The following is a 21,302-nucleotide window of genomic DNA, read 5'->3' as shown; positions in this document are numbered from 1 at the left end:
ACAATTTGATATTACTTTGAATTTAATCGAATTTCATTTTATGATAGAATAAAAAGAAACTTACCGTAGTCAGAGATGCCACTTACATTCAAGAGTGACAATAACAGGTGAGGGTGCAGGGGAATGTCTAATGGTAAATATTTTTTTTAAAGGCACACTGCCATACTTGTAGCTACTTGCTCCCTCTATATAGAAAACTTCCCTAATCGGTGCCTGTTGGTCCCCCATGATCCTCTTTTTCTTATGTTAAATGAGAGCTGAGTTAATAAGATAGCCACCTGTCACAGTGACCTCGATGGCTCTCTGTGTGGTCTAATCCCTTCTGGCCCAGTAGTGGTGACGATCTTTAAAGGCACACTGCCATACTTGTAGCTACTTGCTCCCTCTATATAGAAAACTTCCCTAATCGGTGCCTGTTGGTCCCCCATGATCCTCTTTTTCTTATGTTAAATGAGAGCTGAGTTAATAAGATAGCCACCTGTCACAGTGACCTCGATGGCTCTCTGTGTGGTCTAATCCCTTCTTGCCCAGTAGTGGTGACGGTCTTTAAAAGGAGAGAAAGAGATGTGGCTGTAACGAAACAAAACAGTCGAGCGCCCTCTTTCGTTAAAAAGTAGACGACAATTATGCAAAAATTTCAACATATTTCTGTCACTAAAGATGGCGAATCACACGAACTCATCGAGTGTCCCGGAAGGGGACGGTAAAATTGCCGAAAATGGGGTTAAAATTATCTGTTTAGGAGATTCCGCTGTTGGCAAATCAAAGTGAGTATGCTTATTCTATTACTTATTCATCTGCGATTTTCTCTTCTTCTTTGAGGTGTTAGAAAGAAGAAAATGCCGGCTGACCCTTTTTTAAGTTCGGGGGATTTTTACGTTGCTAGTCACGCTAGCGCTAGCGCTAGCGCTATGGCATCTGAATGAAGTGAATGAATGGTCAATTCATAATGTGCATTCGGGCTTGCCTGAATGAAATAATAACGTCATCTGCAATAAAGATACAATCTGAAGTTCAAGTTCTGTAGTGTGTTCAGAGGTCAGGGTAATATTGACCTACATGCATTGTACATGTGGACTTGATTTGACTTTGTATTATCGTAATTTCCAGAGTCTTTTTGTTTGTGCATTCCTCTTTCAAAGTTTCATTGTGAATGTCAAAGTTTCAAACACCAAGGCCAAGTCCAAAGTCAACACTGCACTGCTGACAATAATCAAGAGCTGACAAAGTGTTTCATGATGATTCAGTTAATTCTTAATTTCTTCATTCTTGTAATTTAAAGTTTAATTTGTTAACAATTCAGGACAGTAGATCTAAGTCTAGACATTGACATGATGGAGTAGGGACGCTGGTCCGAGAATGAGGATCGTCCGCATAAACGAGGATAATATTATTTAAGGATCGTGCAGACATTTTTTTTTATCGGCGCTCTGCTGGTTTCAGGTTCCCAACCGCGCGCTGGCAATGCGAAAAACAGATTCCGCGTATTAAAATTATTATGGTTTGTCTTCCCCGAGGATTTATCACTCATATAACGTGAAAGTCTCTGTAATCTGTATGAAGTCAATGTGCAATGCATCAAGAAAATCATCACAGAATCAGTTTTCGCATTACCAACGCACGGATCGGAAATCAGAATCATCAGCGAAAATGCGGACGAGCATTATTTTTGCTGACGGGTCTGTACGCGTTTACAAAGACGATTCTCGTGTATGTGGTCGATCCTTATTTTCAGACCAGCGCCCCTAGTGATACTGATAATGTATTAAAAGTAGAAGTATAATTTAATAAATCACCTGTTCAGGCGGTTCTGTGTGCAGTGTTTTTTTTGTGTGGTTCAAATCATTTTGCAAACATGATGAACCCGTTCTGATTCATTTTGTACAAGCTGAATGAAAGGAAGCTTTGATGCTCGCTAGGTACATTAAGGGTTTCATTATAAAAGTCTGCTCACCTCTGATTCATTTGCGTTTCAAAATTCTTCAAGAACACCCTGAGAAGTTGCGAAGTTTGTTAGATAAGGGAGGGGTTGCAGTTAGATTCATCTAAAAAATTGGATAACCTCTGAATTATTTGCATTTGGAAATTCTTCAAGCTGAAAAGAAGTTACAATGTTTGCTAGATAAAAAAGGGTTTCATCATAAAAATCAGTTCTCGTCAATTCTTCAAGATGAGAGAAAGTTCTGGTGTAACTGGTCAAGACTCGTGAATCAGATATTTTCATTTTCAAGGTTTCAGGTATAAAATACATGTACATGTACCTGTACACTTAAAATTATTTCGCTCTGCCGATGCGCTATATTAAATGAGAGGTTTTAAAGCCTACACACACACACAGCAGCGTAGCCTACATGTAGACAGAGCACCAGCTGAATTTGTGCGCTACTTTCTCTACCGCCAGAATGCTCTGGCAGCAACTTTTCAACAAAATACGCATGGCGTAATTTTCTAGAAATCAAGAAGCCGTGACGCTAAATGTGAATGTACATAAATGTAATGAATTTCCTGTGGCGCTATGCATGGTGTACATACAGATATGAAAGAATTTTAATTGTAAATGCTAGTATCACATCTCAATCATGTACTGTACATGAAGCAGGGAAATGCAAGGCCTCGTATGTTTTGAGAGCCTGAACAAATGGGCAACCAAATTTAAATCAGCAATACCAGCTTTTTAAAGAATAGCAGATAATAGAAATGGTAGGCCATGTCTGCCGATGTCTGTATTACAGGCCTGGCACTGGATGATGATGATGATGATTGATTTGTCAGATTTATATTTTTTCATTTGCCTTTGCTAAACCCTTTGCTAATCTTAAATTGCTTGGTCAGAGCAGTTACATATATTGTACAGTTGACAACTAAACTACATGTAAACTATTCATAGTTCATACCCTTTGTGAATTTGATGGTTTTTTTGTTGTTTTTTGTAGGCCCCTATACTTTTTAGATGTAAGCTTTGATGTCACATTCTCAAGAAACGTAAATTGGGACAAGTCGATATTTCACATACTGTACATACAAAAATTGGTAAAGCTATGGTCACATCACCTAAAAGTAGCCTGCTCAGCGGCCGGGCGGCGAGTTTTGAGCCAATTTTGCCCAGGCACCGCTTGTCTTTAGGGCATCGCTCGGTTGCTGCTGAAGTTTTAGCGCAGAGTTAAAATTTGGGTGGCGCCTGCTCACTTTCACTCGCCGCCCAAAGTACGCTCGGTGCCCGGGAGGTCGCCGTCCGAGCACCGACCTAATCGAGCGTTCGCCGTCGAGCAATTTACATTGTAGGTCACAAACGGAAGCCGCTAGGTCAAAGGCTGCTGAGCGTTCACCGCCCGGTCGCCGCTGGGAGATCAGTCGGTCACTGGGCGGCGAGTTCAAAATCGTTCAGCATCCTTTGACCTAGCGGCTTTGATTTTTGACCTAAATCGCTCAACGGCGACCGCTCGATTAGGCCGGTGTCCGGGCGGCGAACGCCCAGGCACCGAGCGTATTTTGGCGGCCGGCTGCCGGGCAATTTCCTTAAAATTAGCCGGTGGCCGGTGAGAGACCGCTCGGGTATCAGTGGGTCATCGGTCGGTCACTGCCGGGACGCCGCCCTAAAATCGACACTTAACCGACAGGAAATCGACAGGGCACCGCCCATGCAGGCATCGCTAGGGCTCTACAGCCTGCTCAACTTCTCAAAAAAAAATCGTTGGGCGATGCCTAAATTCCATCGGCGACCGAGTAGGCTACTAATCGGTCGGTCGCTGCTCTGACATGTGACCATAGCTTAAGGGTATGAATAATTTAGTTTTGTTTCTTTGATTAGACTGCATGCAAAAGGAACTTTTCAAAGTATTTTAAATTTATTAACATGGATGAAGATAGATAATGTACGGTAATTTTCCCCTATAAAATGATATTTTTTGTTTATTTTCTTTTTTTTTTTTTTTTTTTTTTTTTTGGGGGGGGGGGGGGGCCTTTTTACAAAAACATCAATATGTGATTTTTAATTAGATGTACAGTATGTGCTGTAATAAACCATTACGTATTGTGCACATTGTAAATTGGCAATAAATACAATGTACTGTACAAAGAAGGGACTGAGAAGATTTTGAAAAGATTTTTTTCCATTCTGGTGGTCAAATAGTTTTTCATACCATGTACAGTACTTAGAAGCTGCTGCAAAGTATTGAAAACTTGTTTCTTTATTCAGCAACATTCATATTGACTGAAATTATATGGGTATGGTACATATACATGTAACTGTAATAATATTAATAATAATAAATTTATATAGCGCAGCTTTTATACAAAATATATTCAGCTGCGCTGGTTAAGAGCTCCTTTTTACTAAATTCTACAAAATAAGATCTCTCAGTTGAACAAATAAGTTTTTAAATTGGATTTGAAAACATTGAGAGATGGAGTACTTCATATTTCTATTTCTATCTGTGGAACTGCGCATGCTACGACTGTGTGACTGGACCCTACAGAAAGAAATTTCATGTCCTAAAATAACAGAACCTTCTACACAAATAGGCTAAGATGTATTTTCATAGCCTTATCACGCTCGTCTGCTCATGCCATCTTACATGTACAGTGTAGATGGAATCACCTTGAGCTCCTCCATACATGTATTTTGAGTATGACCCGATTGCAAGAAATGCCATTTAAAATCTAATTATCACCGGAGACAGAAACGTCAGTGTGTCCTTCTTGGCAGTTAACATTGTACAAACAATGAGGGGGGGGGGGGGGGGGGAGGCATGGGAGAAGGAAAAATAATTAGTGCTGCTTTTGTCAAAGATTCTACTCCGTTTTTTTTATGCCATTTTAATTCTAATGTTCACTGGAGGCAGACATTTTAACGTTTCCATACTACAGTGTACATGTAAATGTAATACACACAAACAAAAACTTTCATTACAGTAATACACCAATTGCAGAAACAATTTTTACCTGCTTTCATCACAGTGGCATAATGTTTGTACCCCTTTAAAGGGATCGTTTAACAATGTTAAATCTGAGATACACGATATGTGTTATCAGTGTCTGTGATATGGTGTAATATTGAAGCCCTAAAAAAATTGCGATTCAAAATGATGAAGAAGTGCCTCCAAAAAGTAAAAATCTTTGAGTGACCGGTTTTACCATACTCGTTTACCCCAATAGACTGTAGTGTTATGAAAACCGTCAGGCGAACGGTTTTCAAAATTTGTAATTCCAATCATAAATATCTTGATAATCAGACAGGCGATCGGCTTGTAAAGGTCATGGGGTTCCTGACTGACCTAAAGGTTTATAATTATCATTGCATCATGAGCTAAATCCAGAATTTTGTTTCAGAATCTGAGACAAAGTTACCGGATCCCTTTAAGAAGTAGTCATGTGAATGTTTTAGTAAGGGAACGTGTTGCAACATTCGCTTGAAGCCCTATTGTTCATTTTGCAAAAGAGAAAAGGCATACATTTATGCATGAGCAGTTCTTTCAAGTTGAAATTAATTTTTAAATAAACATGTACATGTACATTAGCCTTGATAGAGATATTTTGTGTATGGTATCACATGAGAAAGAGAAAGAGAGAGAGAATAAAATGATGAAGGAGAAAATCAAATAATTGGATGTCGGATAAAAATCAGAAAATGAATTATGAAACCCATCATTTTTAAAGATTGCATTGTTTGACATACAATTGATTACAGTGCCTTTTCAATTAAAAAAAAAAAGAAGAGAAAAATGTATTTTTATGATATTGTTTTATCATATTCCTGATCCTTTTTTAAAATAAATTTGTAATATTTTGTCCTCTTGTTTTTTTCTTTTCTTACAGATTGGTGGAAAGATTTCTCATGGACGGATAGTATCCTTTTTCAGTAAAATAAACACACATCTGCAGTGGAGGTGCTTATTGAAAAAAATGACTGACCACTTTCTCATTCAGGCACATTGAATTTCATATATTGTATAATGGGTTATCATACCTGCCAACCCTTCTGAATAATCCAGAATATTCAGATTTTTAGGATTTTAGGGACCTACAAATATGGAATGTTCCGATTTTTCAAAATTTCATTTTAATTTTTCTTTTTTTTTTTCTTTTTTTTTTCTTCTCCAATATAACTTTTTTGTATTGCTAAAGCCAAATTATAATTGTTTTATCATGTGCTGCGATTTTGAGAGTAAAAAGAAACAAATTAATGAATGATGATCTCTGTTCAAGGTGAAAACAAATAGTACTACCATTATAGGGTGAAATGAAATTCTCCTTTTGGTGCATTTTCGCTTTGTAGACATTTTGAATTATCAATTTTTTGTGATAATGATGATAATCATAATAATAATGATGATGATGATAATGATAATAATACTAATGATAATAACAAGTTTTATTATTATTATTTTTGAAAATTTGATTCCTTAACCAATGATTTTTCCCCAGCCAACCACAACAATTATCAACATTTGCACTAACTCTATTTAGGTACGAGACGAAAGTGGACGGGAAGGAAATCGTTGTAGGTGAGTACAGTTTCCCATCATGGTAAATCTAATTTAAAGCTAAAGTAATATCAGTCTTGAGAGGGAGCTATACAACATTAAAAAGAAGAGTTTATTATTTACAATTTCATCACTTTAGACTCGATTTCAACCGCGACAAAGATCATTGTATATTTTAAAATCGCATGCTTCTAATATGTTCATTTGAACCAAATTCATGACCCCATACCAAAACTTTGTATTTCAGTACCTTTAAGATTTAGAGATAATTATTCATTCTGACAACAGAAATTAAGCTTTCAGAAGTACTTGTAGGATGCATCGTTTAAAGGGTTTCAGAGCTTATTTTCCTTTTTTACAATTCCTGGCATCAAAGTCATGAAACAAAAATAGATATGGTGTGCGCACAAATGTTTGCCCTTTGTACTCATGTACATGTACAGTATGTGGCATATATTTTAGGGCTCTAAATGAAATTGTATCGAGCCAATACACAAACTGTGGAATGATTGTTACAAAGGGCTTACAAAAATCAGAGCAATGTTCGCTACATGTACATTATGTACATTCGTCATAGTTCATTTTTTACGCCCATACCTACATGTATTCCTTTGAATCTGCACTTTGTAAAGCAATTAATTTCCACGACGATGCATAAATATTGAATGCCTGCCTGCCTGTCACACTGAAAGAGTGAGAGTTTTGTTTCCATGGCTTTTACACGAACCATGCTTCACTTGGAACCTAATAAATGCTTAAAGGTCAATCCAACCTTGATAGAAAACTACTCTAGTTGAAAGCAGTTGTTGTTTTAGTTTTATTGGTGTTTATCATTTATTTATGAATATTTACACTTAATTAAATTCCTTTAAAAAAAAACTCTCAGAAGTATAGACTTTTAAAGTTTGAATGAAATCAGGAAATAAAAGGAGAAAGTTATGAATTTCTGAAAGTTGTAATTTTTTACTATAGGTATGGGCTCTTCAAATTGGTTGAATCAGTAATGTCTCTTGTGATGTAGTGACGGACAACTTTCCCATTTGTTGCAACCAGCAAAATGACTAAAATTTCAATTCTTCAAAAATGTGTCACTCATGATGGTCTTTTCTTTTAAGATGCCCTGTAATAATAATATATATTTTGAGTGAAGGCACTTAAAAAAAAAAAAAAAAAAAAATTATTGATATTTTTGTACATGTATGAGAAATAGGAGAGTTATCAGTCTCTCTAGGTCACGATCAACTGACAAAATTGCCAATATGAGATTTGCATACCTTTAGTGATGTCATATTTCAAACATCCATATCTTTCTTATTATTGGTCCAATTTATTTCAAACTTTTCCATTCGGTTTCTCTGATTTTTCTGCTTTCACTCAAATGAAATTAATATCACAAGGCTTAGATTGCCCTTTAATGGATTTTTGTGTGGCTTCCTAGCACTTTTTGCACCATTGGAGTTCTAATGATGATGATATAAATATAGCAAGAAAACAAGTTATATCTCAAGTGTAATTCTAAGCCATTGTACATGTACACATTTTGAAATGTTATGGAAACAGTTTTGGTTAAAATTATTTGTGTTTATTAATTTATGATCTGTTGGGAGTCAGAACGGTTTTAACTCCTGTAAATGTACTTTCTCACAGAGGTATAACGTCTTTCTGGCTCTGAAAGACTTCTTGTTTTTTCTAACTAAGAAAATGCACTACATGTATTTCTCTTTTATGAATTATCTTTAGAGAACACATAGCATAATTTGGGGCGAACCGGGCGAATACTGCACAGTGGTATAATAGAGCATGGTGCATTATAATAATAATAATAATAATAATAATAATAATAATAATAGCCTAATAGTCCACTCCAAATTTTATTAAACCGAAACGGAAATTATTTTTGCCCAATTGATCGTGAGCCCGGCAGCCACTGAGCAGCGCCAGATCGACGTTGCTCTATCCTTTATAATTGAACGCCAAACAAGGTAGCAACAACTCCCATCTTTTAACATCTTTTGGTATGACGCGGCCGGGGTTCGAACCCACGAAAATATGGACACAACTATGAGTTACATGCACATGTACATGTATACTCTATCATCAACAGTAGAGTTGGTTTCATGTTTATGCTTATAATATCTCTACATCTGTTGAATATAAAGAAAGTGATCATCAATCATGCACTTTTTTGGATTTTGTCTACATCTCTTTTAGAAATATAGAAACTAATTCCCAACTAATTCCCCTACAGTCAAATGAAAAATGATATTCCACCCCCTAGTTTGGGGGATTTTTTCTCCTTTAGAAATGAAGAAACAACAAATCCCCCTATAGTGTATGAAAAATGATATTCCACCCCCTACTAGGCAACTTTGGGGGGATTTTTTTTCTCCTTTAGAAATGGAGAAATGAATCCCCCTACAGTGTATAAATAAAATAAAAAATTCCACCCCCTTCTCTCGCCTCTTTCCTTGCATTTCACTGCCTTGATAAATCCTACAATGTCTAAAAAAAAAAGAACAGTTCAGAGAGATCCTTACCTGTAAATATGTACACATGTATAAATATCTGAAATGTCTACATTTCATGAGTGTGTGTGCAGTTAGATGATAGGAGGTGATGATTTTTCAAATCAATCATTGATTTAATATTAAACAATGCTCAAGTTCCGTATGACATGCAGTTCAAAATATCAAGTTGAATATCCAGTTCAAGCCTATACCATGCTGTACTCAGGTTGAATTGTGTGTTGCATTTATTCCTGATTTTGTATAAATTGATAGTGTGTTTAATAATTGAGGTTAAATGTGCAGAAACAGCCGGAAAATGAATTGTATTATTATTATTATTGTTATTACATTTGAATTGAATTGAATTGAATTGAAATCTAGCATTTTCTGGTGGAATTAATTTGTACATATTCTGCAAAAGAGGCCTACATGTACAGCGTATGTTCACTCAAGTGTGTAATGTCCAAAAGATTCAAATCTAAAAACTCACAGGCCAGTTTGCTAATGAAATTTAAACCCGACAGTGGGCTTAGGCTACCGTTTCAAATTCAGGTGTAATAAAGGAAGCTATTATAGTCTGACGTCTACGTTTTCCATTTTATTTAACATGATCCTAGATCCAGTTTTGAGTTCATCAGAATAGAATAAACCATAGTGCCATCTCACTCATCTAATTAAAAAGGCCCTCGTACTCATCCATCAATATACATCATAAATATACATTTACAGAATTTTCCTGTATAACACCTTTCATCCTAATAATACTAATGGAAGGTTTTAAACAGATCTGCCTCACTTTTCCTTGTAATTTAAGCCAGCCCTCTTTTGTGTGAATAATACATACCGGGTTCGATGCAACCTTTTAGCAATTACAATGTAGCATGCATTATTCTACCTCCGAAAGGGCACTCACAAACCACACACTGATCAGAGATGGCAATGTTGACAGTCTTGACATACAGTGTGCATAACCATGTAATGTAATTGTACATTAATAATAATAATAACAGTTGTACCGGTTTCTAATATCATTTTACCATTAGAGACACATGTATGCACTTTTTAATTTTTAGTAGCAGTCTCTTATTGGGTAATTTGACACCACTGGGGTGTTTACCCAGTAAATCACCAGGATTAGCCTTCAATTTTTTTGACCAAAAAGTCATATGTAACGCTCTGAATTTCCCACCTATCCTCCCATATGGACAGGGTTTCATTTTTCATTTTCCTTATCCGATGATTCTTCAAGAGACTAAGGGGGTTGACTGTGTGCAAGACTTTTGCACCCATTAATGTTTTTTCCCAAGTCTGGTGTCAACAAATTATGACCTACCGGTACTGCGCATGAACTTCCACCTCCCTTTATACTGACCAAAGTGCTCACTTTACATATATAGTACATGTACATGAGTCTCACTATAATATATCCAAAAGGAGCTCCTGTTTAAATAATAAAAAGTATTGTTAATGCTGCTGTGAAGAACACATATCTTGTTCCATTTGACAGTGATCTGAGTGTGATTGTGTGTGCCTCAGGGCTGTGTTTTATGACCAGTTTTCTGTTTCTATTCTTACCTCCTTTACAGATTTCTGGGACACAGCAGGTCAGGAGAGGTTTAGTAGTATGCATCCGTCCTATTACCATCAAGCACATGCATGTATTCTAGTGAGTATATCAGTCTCTCTCTTTCAATTTTGTAATGTTTTTTTTCTTCTCTTTCCTTTGTTTCCCCTCTTTAACATCTGTAATTAAAAATCCATATTCCCTTGTTTCCTTCCTCTTTTCTCCTCTGGTTCTCTCACCTTTTTGTACACTTCCTCTCTCACTTTTATGGTAAATATAAAATGAGCTTGTATTTAATGATGTCATCATGGTGGTGTCGATAATGATGATGGTAGTTTATCAGTCAAAAATAACACTCCTGGCACTCATGTTAAATAAATGTACAGTATCCCAATTCACTCTATGTTTGACTATTTCTTTTTCACTTACTCTCTTTTCCATTCGAGAGAAGTTCTCTCTCTCTCTCTAATTTTTTATCCCTCCTCCCTTTTCAATTTTTCTTTCTCCCTACATGTCATATACCTCTTTCTCTCTTTCTCTCACCTCTCTAAATGGCAATCATTGTTTTATTGTCTATTCATAGTGTATGTTCGAACCTATGCTCCTGTAATGAAACATTTGTAATTGAAATGGGATGTTGTATGGTATTTTCATTTGTTATATATCTCTTTCTGTCTATAAACTTCTCTCTCTCTCTCTCTCTCTCTCTCCCTCTGTCTTTCTTGCTCTCTCTCTGTCTCTCTTGCTCTCTCTCTCTCTCTCTCTTGCTCTCTCTCTCTCTCTCTCTCTTGCTCTCTCTCTCTCTCTCTCTTTCTCTCTCTTTATCTCTGTTAATCGCAATCATTGTCTTTTCAAATGAACCTACATGTTCATGTATATGTGTATGCTAATTAAAATGGGATCTTGTATGGTATTTTATGTTGTTATATATATCTCTTCCTGTCTATAAACCTCTCTCTCTCTCTCTCTCTCTCTCTCTCTTTCTTTTTCTGTTAATCACAATCATTGTCTTTTCAAATGAACCTGCATGTACATGTATACACATGTGTATGCTAACTTTAATTGGAGTTATAATGGAATGTTGTATGGTTTGTTTGCAGGTATTTGACGTAACGAGAAAAGTGACGTACAAGAATCTCAGTCAGTGGTACAAGGAGCTCCGGGAATACAGACCAGAAATACCCTGCGTAGTAGCGGCCAACAAGATCGATGGTGAGGACACTCATTAACAGAGAATAACAGACTCCTTTGAGGTGTCAAGGTTTAAAGACCTTATCCAATGATTCAATTTCAATTCAATTAAGTTTATTCATTTCCATAAAAATCACATCACAGAAACACATGCATTTGCAAAAGGTACTGTAAATAACATGAAAAAATCTTTCACTAGAATATGCATAAGTACATGTACATTAAAATATGAAACAATAGTGAAACTAGATGGAATTTTGACTGCGCGCAGTCGAAAATGATGCCTCCGCCATAGAGCAATTTAAACAAGTTTGGAGTTTAAATCTCAAGTGGTTCTTGAGATATCATGATAACAATCTCAATGTATGGAATTTCATAAGTTGACCTCTGTGACCCTTGACCTTTGACCTACGTACTCCAAAATCTAATCAGATTGTCTTCCTATGGTGATACACACTATCATTAAGTTTGAAGTTTAAATCTCCAGTGGTTCTTGAGATATTATGATATGGTGATACATACTATCATTAAGTTTGAAGTGAAAATTCTCCAGTGGTTCTTGAGATATCGCGATAACGATCTCAATGTATGGAATTTCATAAGTTGACCTCTGTGACCCTTGACCTTTGACCTACGTGCTCCAAAATCTAATCAGATTATCTTCCTATGGTGATACACACTATCATTAAGTTTGAAGTTTAAATCTCCAGTGGTTCTTGAGATATTATGATAACAATCTCAATGTATGGAATTTCATAAGTTGACCTCTGTGACCCTTGACCTTTGACCTACGTGCTCCAAAATCTACTCAGATCGTCTTCCTATGGTGATACATACTATCCTTAAGTTTGAAGTTTTTACATCTCCAGTGGTTCTTGAGATATCATGATAACAATCTCAATGTATGGAATTTCATAAGTTGACCTCTGTGACCCTTGACCTTTGACATACGTGCTCCAAAATCTAATCAGATCGTCTTCCTATGGTGATACATACTATCCTTAAGTTTGAAGTTTAAATCTCAAATGGTTCTTGAGATATCGTGCTAACAAACTCAATACAAGGAATTTCATAAGTTGACCTCTGTGACCTGTGACCTTTGACCTACGTACTCCAAAATCTAATCAGATCGTCTTCCTATGGTGATAAATACTATTCCCGAGTCTTAAGTTTAAATCTTAAATGGTTCTTGAGATATTGTGATAACGGTCAAACGGGACGGACGTACGGACGGACAATCCGAAAACATGATGCCTCCGGCACCACCTTCGGTGGCGGAGGCATAAAAAGGGAAGTTATAAAACCCCAAATAAATGAGTTTGAACTTTATAGCAATGGAAAGCTGAATGAATGTAGAATACATATACATGTATAGAGGAATACAAACCAGTTTTCCTTTGAGTATTGCACAAAAGCAAATTAAAACCTCATTTTCTGCACCCCTGCAAATAATGAGTCAGCAGGGGTCAAATTTGCTGTACGATCGGCTCGCCTGTATAGCTGAGGCAATGAGCCGTGCTTAAATTTATGCAAAGTCATTGTAAATATGCGTACTCCACATACGATGATGTCATCAAGTCGTTGGACAAAAGAAGTTTGTAGTAACATGGTTACCAGAGTAGGGGAAAGTCCCTCTAAAAGCATTGATTGTTCCAAAGTCTAAAGTGTATTCCATAAAACTATAAAACATAACAATACTTGAAAACATACAACATAGCTATTGGCAAACCCATTGTAATCAGTGCTATTGCCATTGAACGCCATAATTTTTAAAATATTCATGAGGACTTTGATGTAAATAAGAATTTGGCCTGTTGCTAAGAGACATTTGTTGATATTCCTTTTTGTTACTCTTTAATGGTTCAGTGGATTACAAGGTCAGGCAAAAGAATTGCAACTTGTCCAAACCAGAGAGTTAATGTGGTGTTTTAAGCCCCACTGTACTACTTGTAGCTACTTGTGCCCTCTAAATAGCAAACAATGCCTAATCGGTGCCTGTTGGTCCCCCAGGATCCCCTTTTTCTTGTGTTAATTGAGAGCGGATTTGATGAGATAACCACCTGTCAGTAACCTTGCAGGGAGGTCTAGTCCCCCCTGGCCAAACTTGTGCAGACAGGCTTTAAGTTGTTTATTAACGCTCTTTTTCAATGTCTGTTCCTCCCAAATGGTGCAGTGGATTACAAGATCACGCAAAAGAATTTCAACTTCTCCAAGAAGCACGATCTACCATTCTTCTTTGTATCTGCCGCAGACGGAGCAAATGTAGTCAAGGTAAGCAGGATCGGTCTCTGCCGCAAAGTGTGTGCGAGTTGCCAATTTGCAAATGAAAATGGTGACTTGCGTTAGAAATGATTTGTTTGACACATCCAACAAATATTGACCTGTGTGATGGTGGTGAAGTCTAGACACCTCCCTCAGATTTGTAGCAGCTATCTGCTAGCTTCAGTCTGCAAGTTAACGCAAAAAGAAGGTGTTTCGGACTGAAACTGCCACACATGTACATGTATGATTTTTAGGATGTGTCCCAAAACTCATTTTAATGATCTAAACAATTCTGATATCATGTTTTTTTTGGCAATGATATGTTGGTCAATATTTTCAAAATTTCTAGCATCAAATACTTGGTAATATTTCCAAATAAAGCAAAAAGTGTTCATAGTTGTGTGATATTGACCTGCTTTCAGGGCAATATGATATTATACTGCCCAAGAATATTCATATTGCACTCATCTTCGACTCTGGCAATACCTTCTTCTATTACCTGGAAAATGAGCCAGTAAATATTGTTATTATTTATTAAATGTTATGATTTTGAGGATCTCTTTTATCATGCACAAGTTTCTGGATACAAGATGAAGGGCCGTGTGCTCTAATATTACCTGCTGCGACAGGATGTGTATCTTTTGTATGATACAGGTGTGATGATTATTATGTGAGATATTTCTGCTTAAAGTGGCTCAGTAACATTGCCTCAGAGTCCGTAACAAAATCCTGGATTTAGCTCATGCTGCAATCATAATTATAATCCTTTAGGTCAGTCAGGAATCCCATGACTTTTACAAGCCGATCGCCCCTCTGATTATCAAGATATTTATGATTGGAAATCAAAATTTAATTTTTTTTGTTTTCCTAACAGTTTTTATAACACTACAGTCTATTGGGGAAAATGAGAATGGTAAAACCGGTCACTTTTAAACTTTTTTTGAGGCACTTCATGATCATTTTGAAGCGCAAATTTGTTTATGGCTTCAATATTACACCATATCACATATACTGATAACACGTAGGGCCGGGCATCTCAGATTTAACATAGTTTAACAATGCCTTTAATATGTACATGTATGTGGTATATTTTGAGGACTATGAATCACGAATCAAGCTGTGCGCCCTCCCCAAACTCAGGAGAAAAATATAAATTTTGAAATTGATTTCTTGATTTTCTTGATCTTTCTTTCCTGCAGATGTTCCGGGAAGCAATCAAACAAGCCGTCTCGTACAAAGAGAACCCAACAGATTTCACAGACGAGATCATGAAGGAGTTAGAGGTGAATTATTATGACCAAAATTTAAATTTATTGGTATACTTTTGACCAAGTCATAGATTAACAAGATTTTATAAACCATTTCATATTTTCCTGAATTATGGTGTATTCAAAATGGCATAAACTTTTAGTTTTACAATGCTTTACCAATATCGATAAATTTTCAAAATTAATCTTCAATACAAACTTCATAAAGAGGATTAGAGGTATATCAACACAGTATGTTAAAACAAAAACCTTAAGTATACAAATTTGCCCTGTTGCACCAAAGTTGTACTGTGGTAACGGTTAACTAGCTCCCGATTTCTGCATAATTTGAACGAATTAACAACAAGCTGAAATTTAGATGTTCTTTGTAAGCTCCTACAGTGAGTGTGTACTCATGATAACAACAATTATGTAATACAACTAAAAAATGTTCATCTTGTTTGTGTGCCATCCACATCTTGTAATACTTTATTTTTAATCAACTTACTTCTAAATTCTCCCATTCCCTTATGGTTGTTATAGCCATCCGGTTCTCGTAGGTAATGGGTCATAGAATCATTTTTAAAAATGTCTTTTTTTTTAATCCCCAGGAAATGGACCTAAAACTCTCCCCCGACAGTGGCCTTGAGTCTGCAACAAACTCAGAAGGGAAAGAAAACGGCAACGTGAACGACGGAGCAACGACATCGTCATGACAACCGCATCAACGTGAGCGACGGAGACCAAATCGAGGTCTGAACTCTTAAAGGTGCAAACTTGCTTCTCACCAAGAGCAAAAACTTTTAAATTCTTGTTTAATACAAGCTAATGCCAGCTCTTGAATATCTTATGTGGTGGTTATGTTAATGCCAGAATGGGTGGAGCCAAGCGTCAAAGGGAGGCCATCCCATCGTCGTGGTAACAGGATCCTGACCCCAAAGAAGAGATAAGAGAAAGGGATGATGACAGTGGAGGTTTCCATCGGGCTTGATAAAATCCTGTTGATGCCATTTGCTGTTTCAGAAGCATCTTCATCATCGCCATCGTCATACTGTTGTTGTTGCTAAAGTCATCTATAGTCCTCATCACCATGCCAACAAGATCATCATTCAATTAAGTCATGTGGATCCCAAGATGACTTCACTTAGCGTCTAGATAAATACTAGAATTATATTTCAGAGAGCCTGATTAGACCCGGCACGATGCCAATTTTCACATGTGTCACATCATCATCACGGTCATGTTTCTGAAATCATTAGTCTGTGTCGCCATGGCAACTCGACTATCATTAAAACAAGAAAGTGTTGTTACAATCCATGTATGACGTCATTTAGGAACCAGTCTGATGGATGATGGATATAGCCAAGGTTGTTTTAGCAATGGCATCTCTTTTTTGTTTTTCTCTCTCTATTAAAATGAATAATATTTTGTATTGGTCTGTGAATGATCAATAAAAGTGCTAAGAGCTGTCTGGATGTGCAAGTAATAGATACCTGAGATGCAGTTCCGAGGTTGAAATGGTTGTCATGGTAACTGCATCATTTCAAGGGAGTGAAGACCTACACATGTACACTGTACGTACAGTATGTCTTGTGGAATGAGGTGTTGTTCAGCTCTTGTCATCTTGGCTTGCATTAATCAAGCCATTCAGATGGTTACTATATTTAGCATATTAAGCAACAAATGTGCTAGGAGCTGTTAAGACAAGACGTGCCATCAATATGTCCTCGAGATGCAGTTCCAAGGTTGAAATGGTTGTCATGGTAACTGCATCATATCAGGGGAGCGAAGACCTACATGTATCTTGTGGAACGAGGTCTTTATTAATTAGCTCTGGTAATCATCTCGGCTTGCGTTAATGAAGCCATTCAGATGCTTAGCATATTTCGCCTGTTAAGAGGTTTCATGCAACTAATGAACACATTCAAAGTTCCCTTTTTCACACTTGCACTCCAGTAAAGATGACTTGCTGTATTGAAGTAGCTTGCCCTCACAAAATTGAATAATTGAAGTGCTTTGCTTGACAATTTTTCCCCAAACACCTTGATTATACATGTAGATTGTTTATGTCCGGCACTGTAATTGATTTACATGTAAGTCTCAATTTTTTGTAGACTATTAATAGATGTTGAAAACAAATATCAAATACAAATGCATATGAAGTTATATTACTTTTGTTTAAAAAAATCAAACCTTCTCTCTTGGTCCGTATGATGGAAACTGATTAGAGAAATCTTTCCAAAGATGTTTGTTTCTATCATTATATTTCTAGTACTTGAAGCAATTTTGCAATTTCACATACTTCAAAAAAGACCTGCAGTCCACATTAAAAACAGAACAAAATCAACCTCTTTTCAGGCAATTTATAAACAGTGTTTCATGGCTATGAAAATTGTATTTGTACCACGTGTAAACCTTTATTGATAGTCAAAACTGACCCCCTTTCTGTGTTTTAATAGAAGAAAAAAATATATAGTCCCACAAAGCCGTTATAATGCAGTCATATAACAAGACAGAGAGAAATAAGTGCTGATATTGAATTGACCGATTTGTAAATGAATTACTGAAAAGTGTTACAAGATTCAAACTTAAGAGTTCTGTATGAAATTTTGCCTGTTATTTCTGGCTTTTCCTGGCAGTCAGATTTATGTTCTGCGCGACCCTATCATCTTGTTTTTAAAAGAAATAAAAAATGAAAGGATGTGCTCCCCAGAAAGAGTCAGACTGCCAGAGAAATTGGTGAAACATCACAGAGAATATGTTATTGTACAATCTCACCACACTTTGCTGTAATTGATTTATAAATTCTTCATGAACAAAAGCATTAAAATTGAAAGATATTTGATACCAATGTTCCAATGATAGCACTAGTACACAAACATGTAGTTTTATAGTATATTTATAGTATTACCCTGGCTTAGACAAGCTGCCATCATAAGATAGATCGGTCGATCTGTGTCGGTGTGTGCCGAACTTTGCTGCATACTATAGAATACATCATGACATGCTGTGCTCTGTCTTTAATACTACAGTATTCAAAACATATTTATAAATGTGACATGTTAGTTTTGTTTTGTTTTAAGTAGGAGAAAATAGTCAATGTCAATCTGATGCAATTTGTAATGAGTTATCAGATACTTTGACGGTTAACTTTTCCTTTAAAAGCCACCAAAGGAAATTATTGTACTATTTATTGTTCCATAATTTTTTTTCTTCTTTTCATGTTCCCAAGACCAGGGGGGTGTTTCACAAAACTTGTCATCAGTAACAAATGACAGTTTTTGTTACTGAAAAAGCTACTGAAATCCTTGCTTCTGATTGGTTATCAGCAGATTTGTCACTGATTTTTGTCATTTGTCATTGAAAAAAGGCTTTGTGAAACAGGTCCCAGTAGTGTAAAAAAATGGTTATGCACTACAAATTCTGTCGATTGTTCTTTTTTTTTCTTTCTTATAGGAAAATATATTACTTTATCAGTGTAGGCATGCAATAAGTACTATGATGTAAATAACCTGTACAGCTTTTTTATGGAATGATAGATAGATTGCTAGACTATTACTAGACTATATAAGGATGTAATTCGAAGTACTCAATTTTGTTTCCTCTCTCTCTCAAGAATATATTATAGTACCCTTTGCTCGGGTATTTTATTCTTTTGCCAGTTATTTATAAAGAATTTAAATTTAGCAAGTAAAGTTCAATGTTAATATGAAGGCCTGCGGTCCCAAGACCCAGAGGTCCAGAACAGGGCAAAACTGTCGTTTATATTGGACTGGGGATCAACTTACATGAAGAAAAACCAAGACTGATCGAGAAAGTGAGAATGGTCTTGCATGACACTGATCATGGTTTCTCTTTAGCGTCTTGCCAGTATTTTGCAGCTTAGATACCCAGCACATATAAAATTTAAAATGTAAATGTTAGATACAAGAAGTATGTCTAGGCTTTTGACAATTTTACTATGAAGTGATTTCTAAGCCATTTGGGCTGTATACATGAGACAGTGCATGGTGTTTTGCCTATGAAGAAGGTTATTTCTACTTTTCTAAGCCATTTGGGCTTTTTATCTGTGTAGGACCATGGGGTGCACACAGCAGGAGATGATATGCCCATCCCTTTGGCTTTAGTTTGAGATAATCAGGCTATTTGGGCTTGATATAACTTGGTGTTCTGTCTGGTACATGTTTGAAGCCATTTTGGGCTGTTTTGGCTTGTCAATGTGAGGTCAATGGGACTCCATTTTGATACCACTCACGTCCTTTGGCTTCAACGAGGCAATTTTGGGCTACTTCTTTTTCCTATGTTGTTTAAAAGAGACTCATTAACCCAATATCGCCTCCTTATCGTGGTAATTTAGAACATTTTAGAGATCATGAGTTAAATATGAAATCCATACATACATGTATTAGTATTCTGCCGTAGACAAATGAATTATAAATTATTCATCAATTTCAGAATTGAAATTTGTGTGTGTGTGTGTTCATCAGAAAATGACGAGACTTCAGAATTGTTTTGATTTTTTTTTCTTCAACCTTGGTGCTTTTGCAGGGGAACAGCCATATGATATCTACTGGCAGTAAAATTTGATGCCTTAAAATGGATTTTGTTTTGTTTTGCTTGTTCATGTTTTTGTTTCCTTTCAATGTGTCTGTATAGTCTATATACCCAAAGATAAAGGATAAGGGGCCCTGATATTGGGTTCATGTATCTTGCAGGGTAGGACCAAATAAGGCATCTCTGGATTTTCAAAATCAATAGTACTTAACTTTTCTATGAATACATGTTCTACTTTGGTGACTTAAGAAAGAGCTTTGTGCAGTTTACAATTTCTGGATTTTTAAAATCAATAGTACTGAACTTTTTCGTGAATATATGTTCTTCTTTGGTGACTTTCAAGAAAGAGTTTTGTGCAGTTTACAATTTTGGATTTTCTCCTTTATTTGCATCCTATATAAGTGCGATATCGGAATTTAAAAGTAGATGGACCAAAAAAATAATAATCTTGAATGTGTTTCGTGAAGGGATGTTTATGTTGGAGCTCGAGAAACTTTCTACAGAGATGGTACGCTTTGATTTGTATTTGTAATGCCAGGATTATTTCAAAGAAGTGGTGATGGGAAAACTTCTCAAGTTAGAAGTATCACTTGATAGTAGAGAAATCAAATCTTCTTTTATTTTGTCTCATTATGCTGTGTGTAAAAAAGTTACAAAACAACTAGCTCAGTTGAATTAAAATAGAAATCATCTATTTTAAGGTTTATAACCATAGAACAAATTTAGAATTTATGCATATATGTATGTGGTCAGAAATTATATTGTCAGCTATCAGAGGTTTTATACAGATTTTTTTCTAATGGTTTTTCCTCTTTTATTCTTCAAATAATTTGTTTATTTCTGTTTTTTCTATAAAAAACTTGTTAAAATATATGCAGGACATGTTTTGACTAAGGGATCAATTCTTGTAAACCATTTGTATTTTCTCTTTGCAGCATATAAATTAAAGTGAAGCTTGGAATGAGAATGTCACCTAAGCAACACCATATTATGTAATGTCTCATCCGTTCAGAGCCAATAGGGTGTTATCTCTGTTTTAAAGCACATTGATTAAAGACTTAATGCTCTTCTAGCTCCAAACAGTGTTTTTTAATACATCTGGAGGGTGTTTCACAAAGATCCTAAGTTGAACCAATCTCTAAGTTGGACTTAACAATTATGGAAAACCGTTAGCATCCATGAAAATATTTTGTGAAATTTATTATAAATGGTTTTAAATGTTGTTTCAAATCATTCATATTTTCTATTATCAAGGAGATGTCATGTTCTTGATGTGGAATTTGTAAAAAATACTTGGAATTTTCACTTTTGAATATATTTTTTTTAAAAAGGCTTCTAATGGCTCTCCATAATGTTAAAGTCAAACTTAGAGTTAAGTTCAAATTAAGATCTCTGTGAAACACCCCCTGGTCCTTAAAAAGGAGGGTGAGGATTATGGCTAGGAGTATGATTAGTGTTAGAGTTAGAAACAGGAAGAAAGCATCTCTACATCTAC

At 36.0% G+C, this 21,302-nt stretch overlaps 1 protein-coding gene across 1 annotated transcript; it reads left to right on the top strand.

Moving 5' to 3' along the window:
- Positions 1–629: 629 nt before the first annotated feature.
- Positions 630–20,705, top strand: LOC590502 (rab-like protein 2A). The gene is made up of 8 exons (XM_011670720.2): positions 630–767; positions 5,815–5,844; positions 6,424–6,503; positions 10,576–10,655; positions 11,654–11,765; positions 13,918–14,015; positions 15,206–15,289; positions 15,865–20,705. Exons 1-8 carry the CDS (start codon positions 661–663, stop codon positions 15,967–15,969), a joined length of 696 nt encoding a protein of 231 aa, XP_011669022.1. The 5' UTR covers positions 630–660; the 3' UTR covers positions 15,970–20,705.
- The last annotated feature ends 597 nt before the right edge of the window (positions 20,706–21,302 follow it).

This window comes from Strongylocentrotus purpuratus, unplaced genomic scaffold (genome assembly GCF_000002235.5).
Source record: "Strongylocentrotus purpuratus isolate Spur 01 unplaced genomic scaffold, Spur_5.0 spur5_scaffold_17, whole genome shotgun sequence".
NCBI classification, from domain to species: Eukaryota; Metazoa; Echinodermata; class Echinoidea; order Camarodonta; family Strongylocentrotidae; genus Strongylocentrotus; species Strongylocentrotus purpuratus.
Note: the sequence above shows the minus strand (reverse complement) of the source record. Positions and strands in the feature narration are given on the sequence as shown.

Coding starts and splice junctions, on each gene's coding strand:
- LOC590502 (XM_011670720.2), top strand. CDS start 661: ATGGCGAATCACACGAACTCATCGAGTGTCCCGGAAGGGGACGGTAAA. Junction 5,845..6,423: donor AGATTTCTCATGGACGGATA/GTATCCTTTTTC, acceptor ATTTTTCCCCAG/CCAACCACAACAATTATCAA. Junction 15,290..15,864: donor AGATCATGAAGGAGTTAGAG/GTGAATTATTAT, acceptor TTTAATCCCCAG/GAAATGGACCTAAAACTCTC.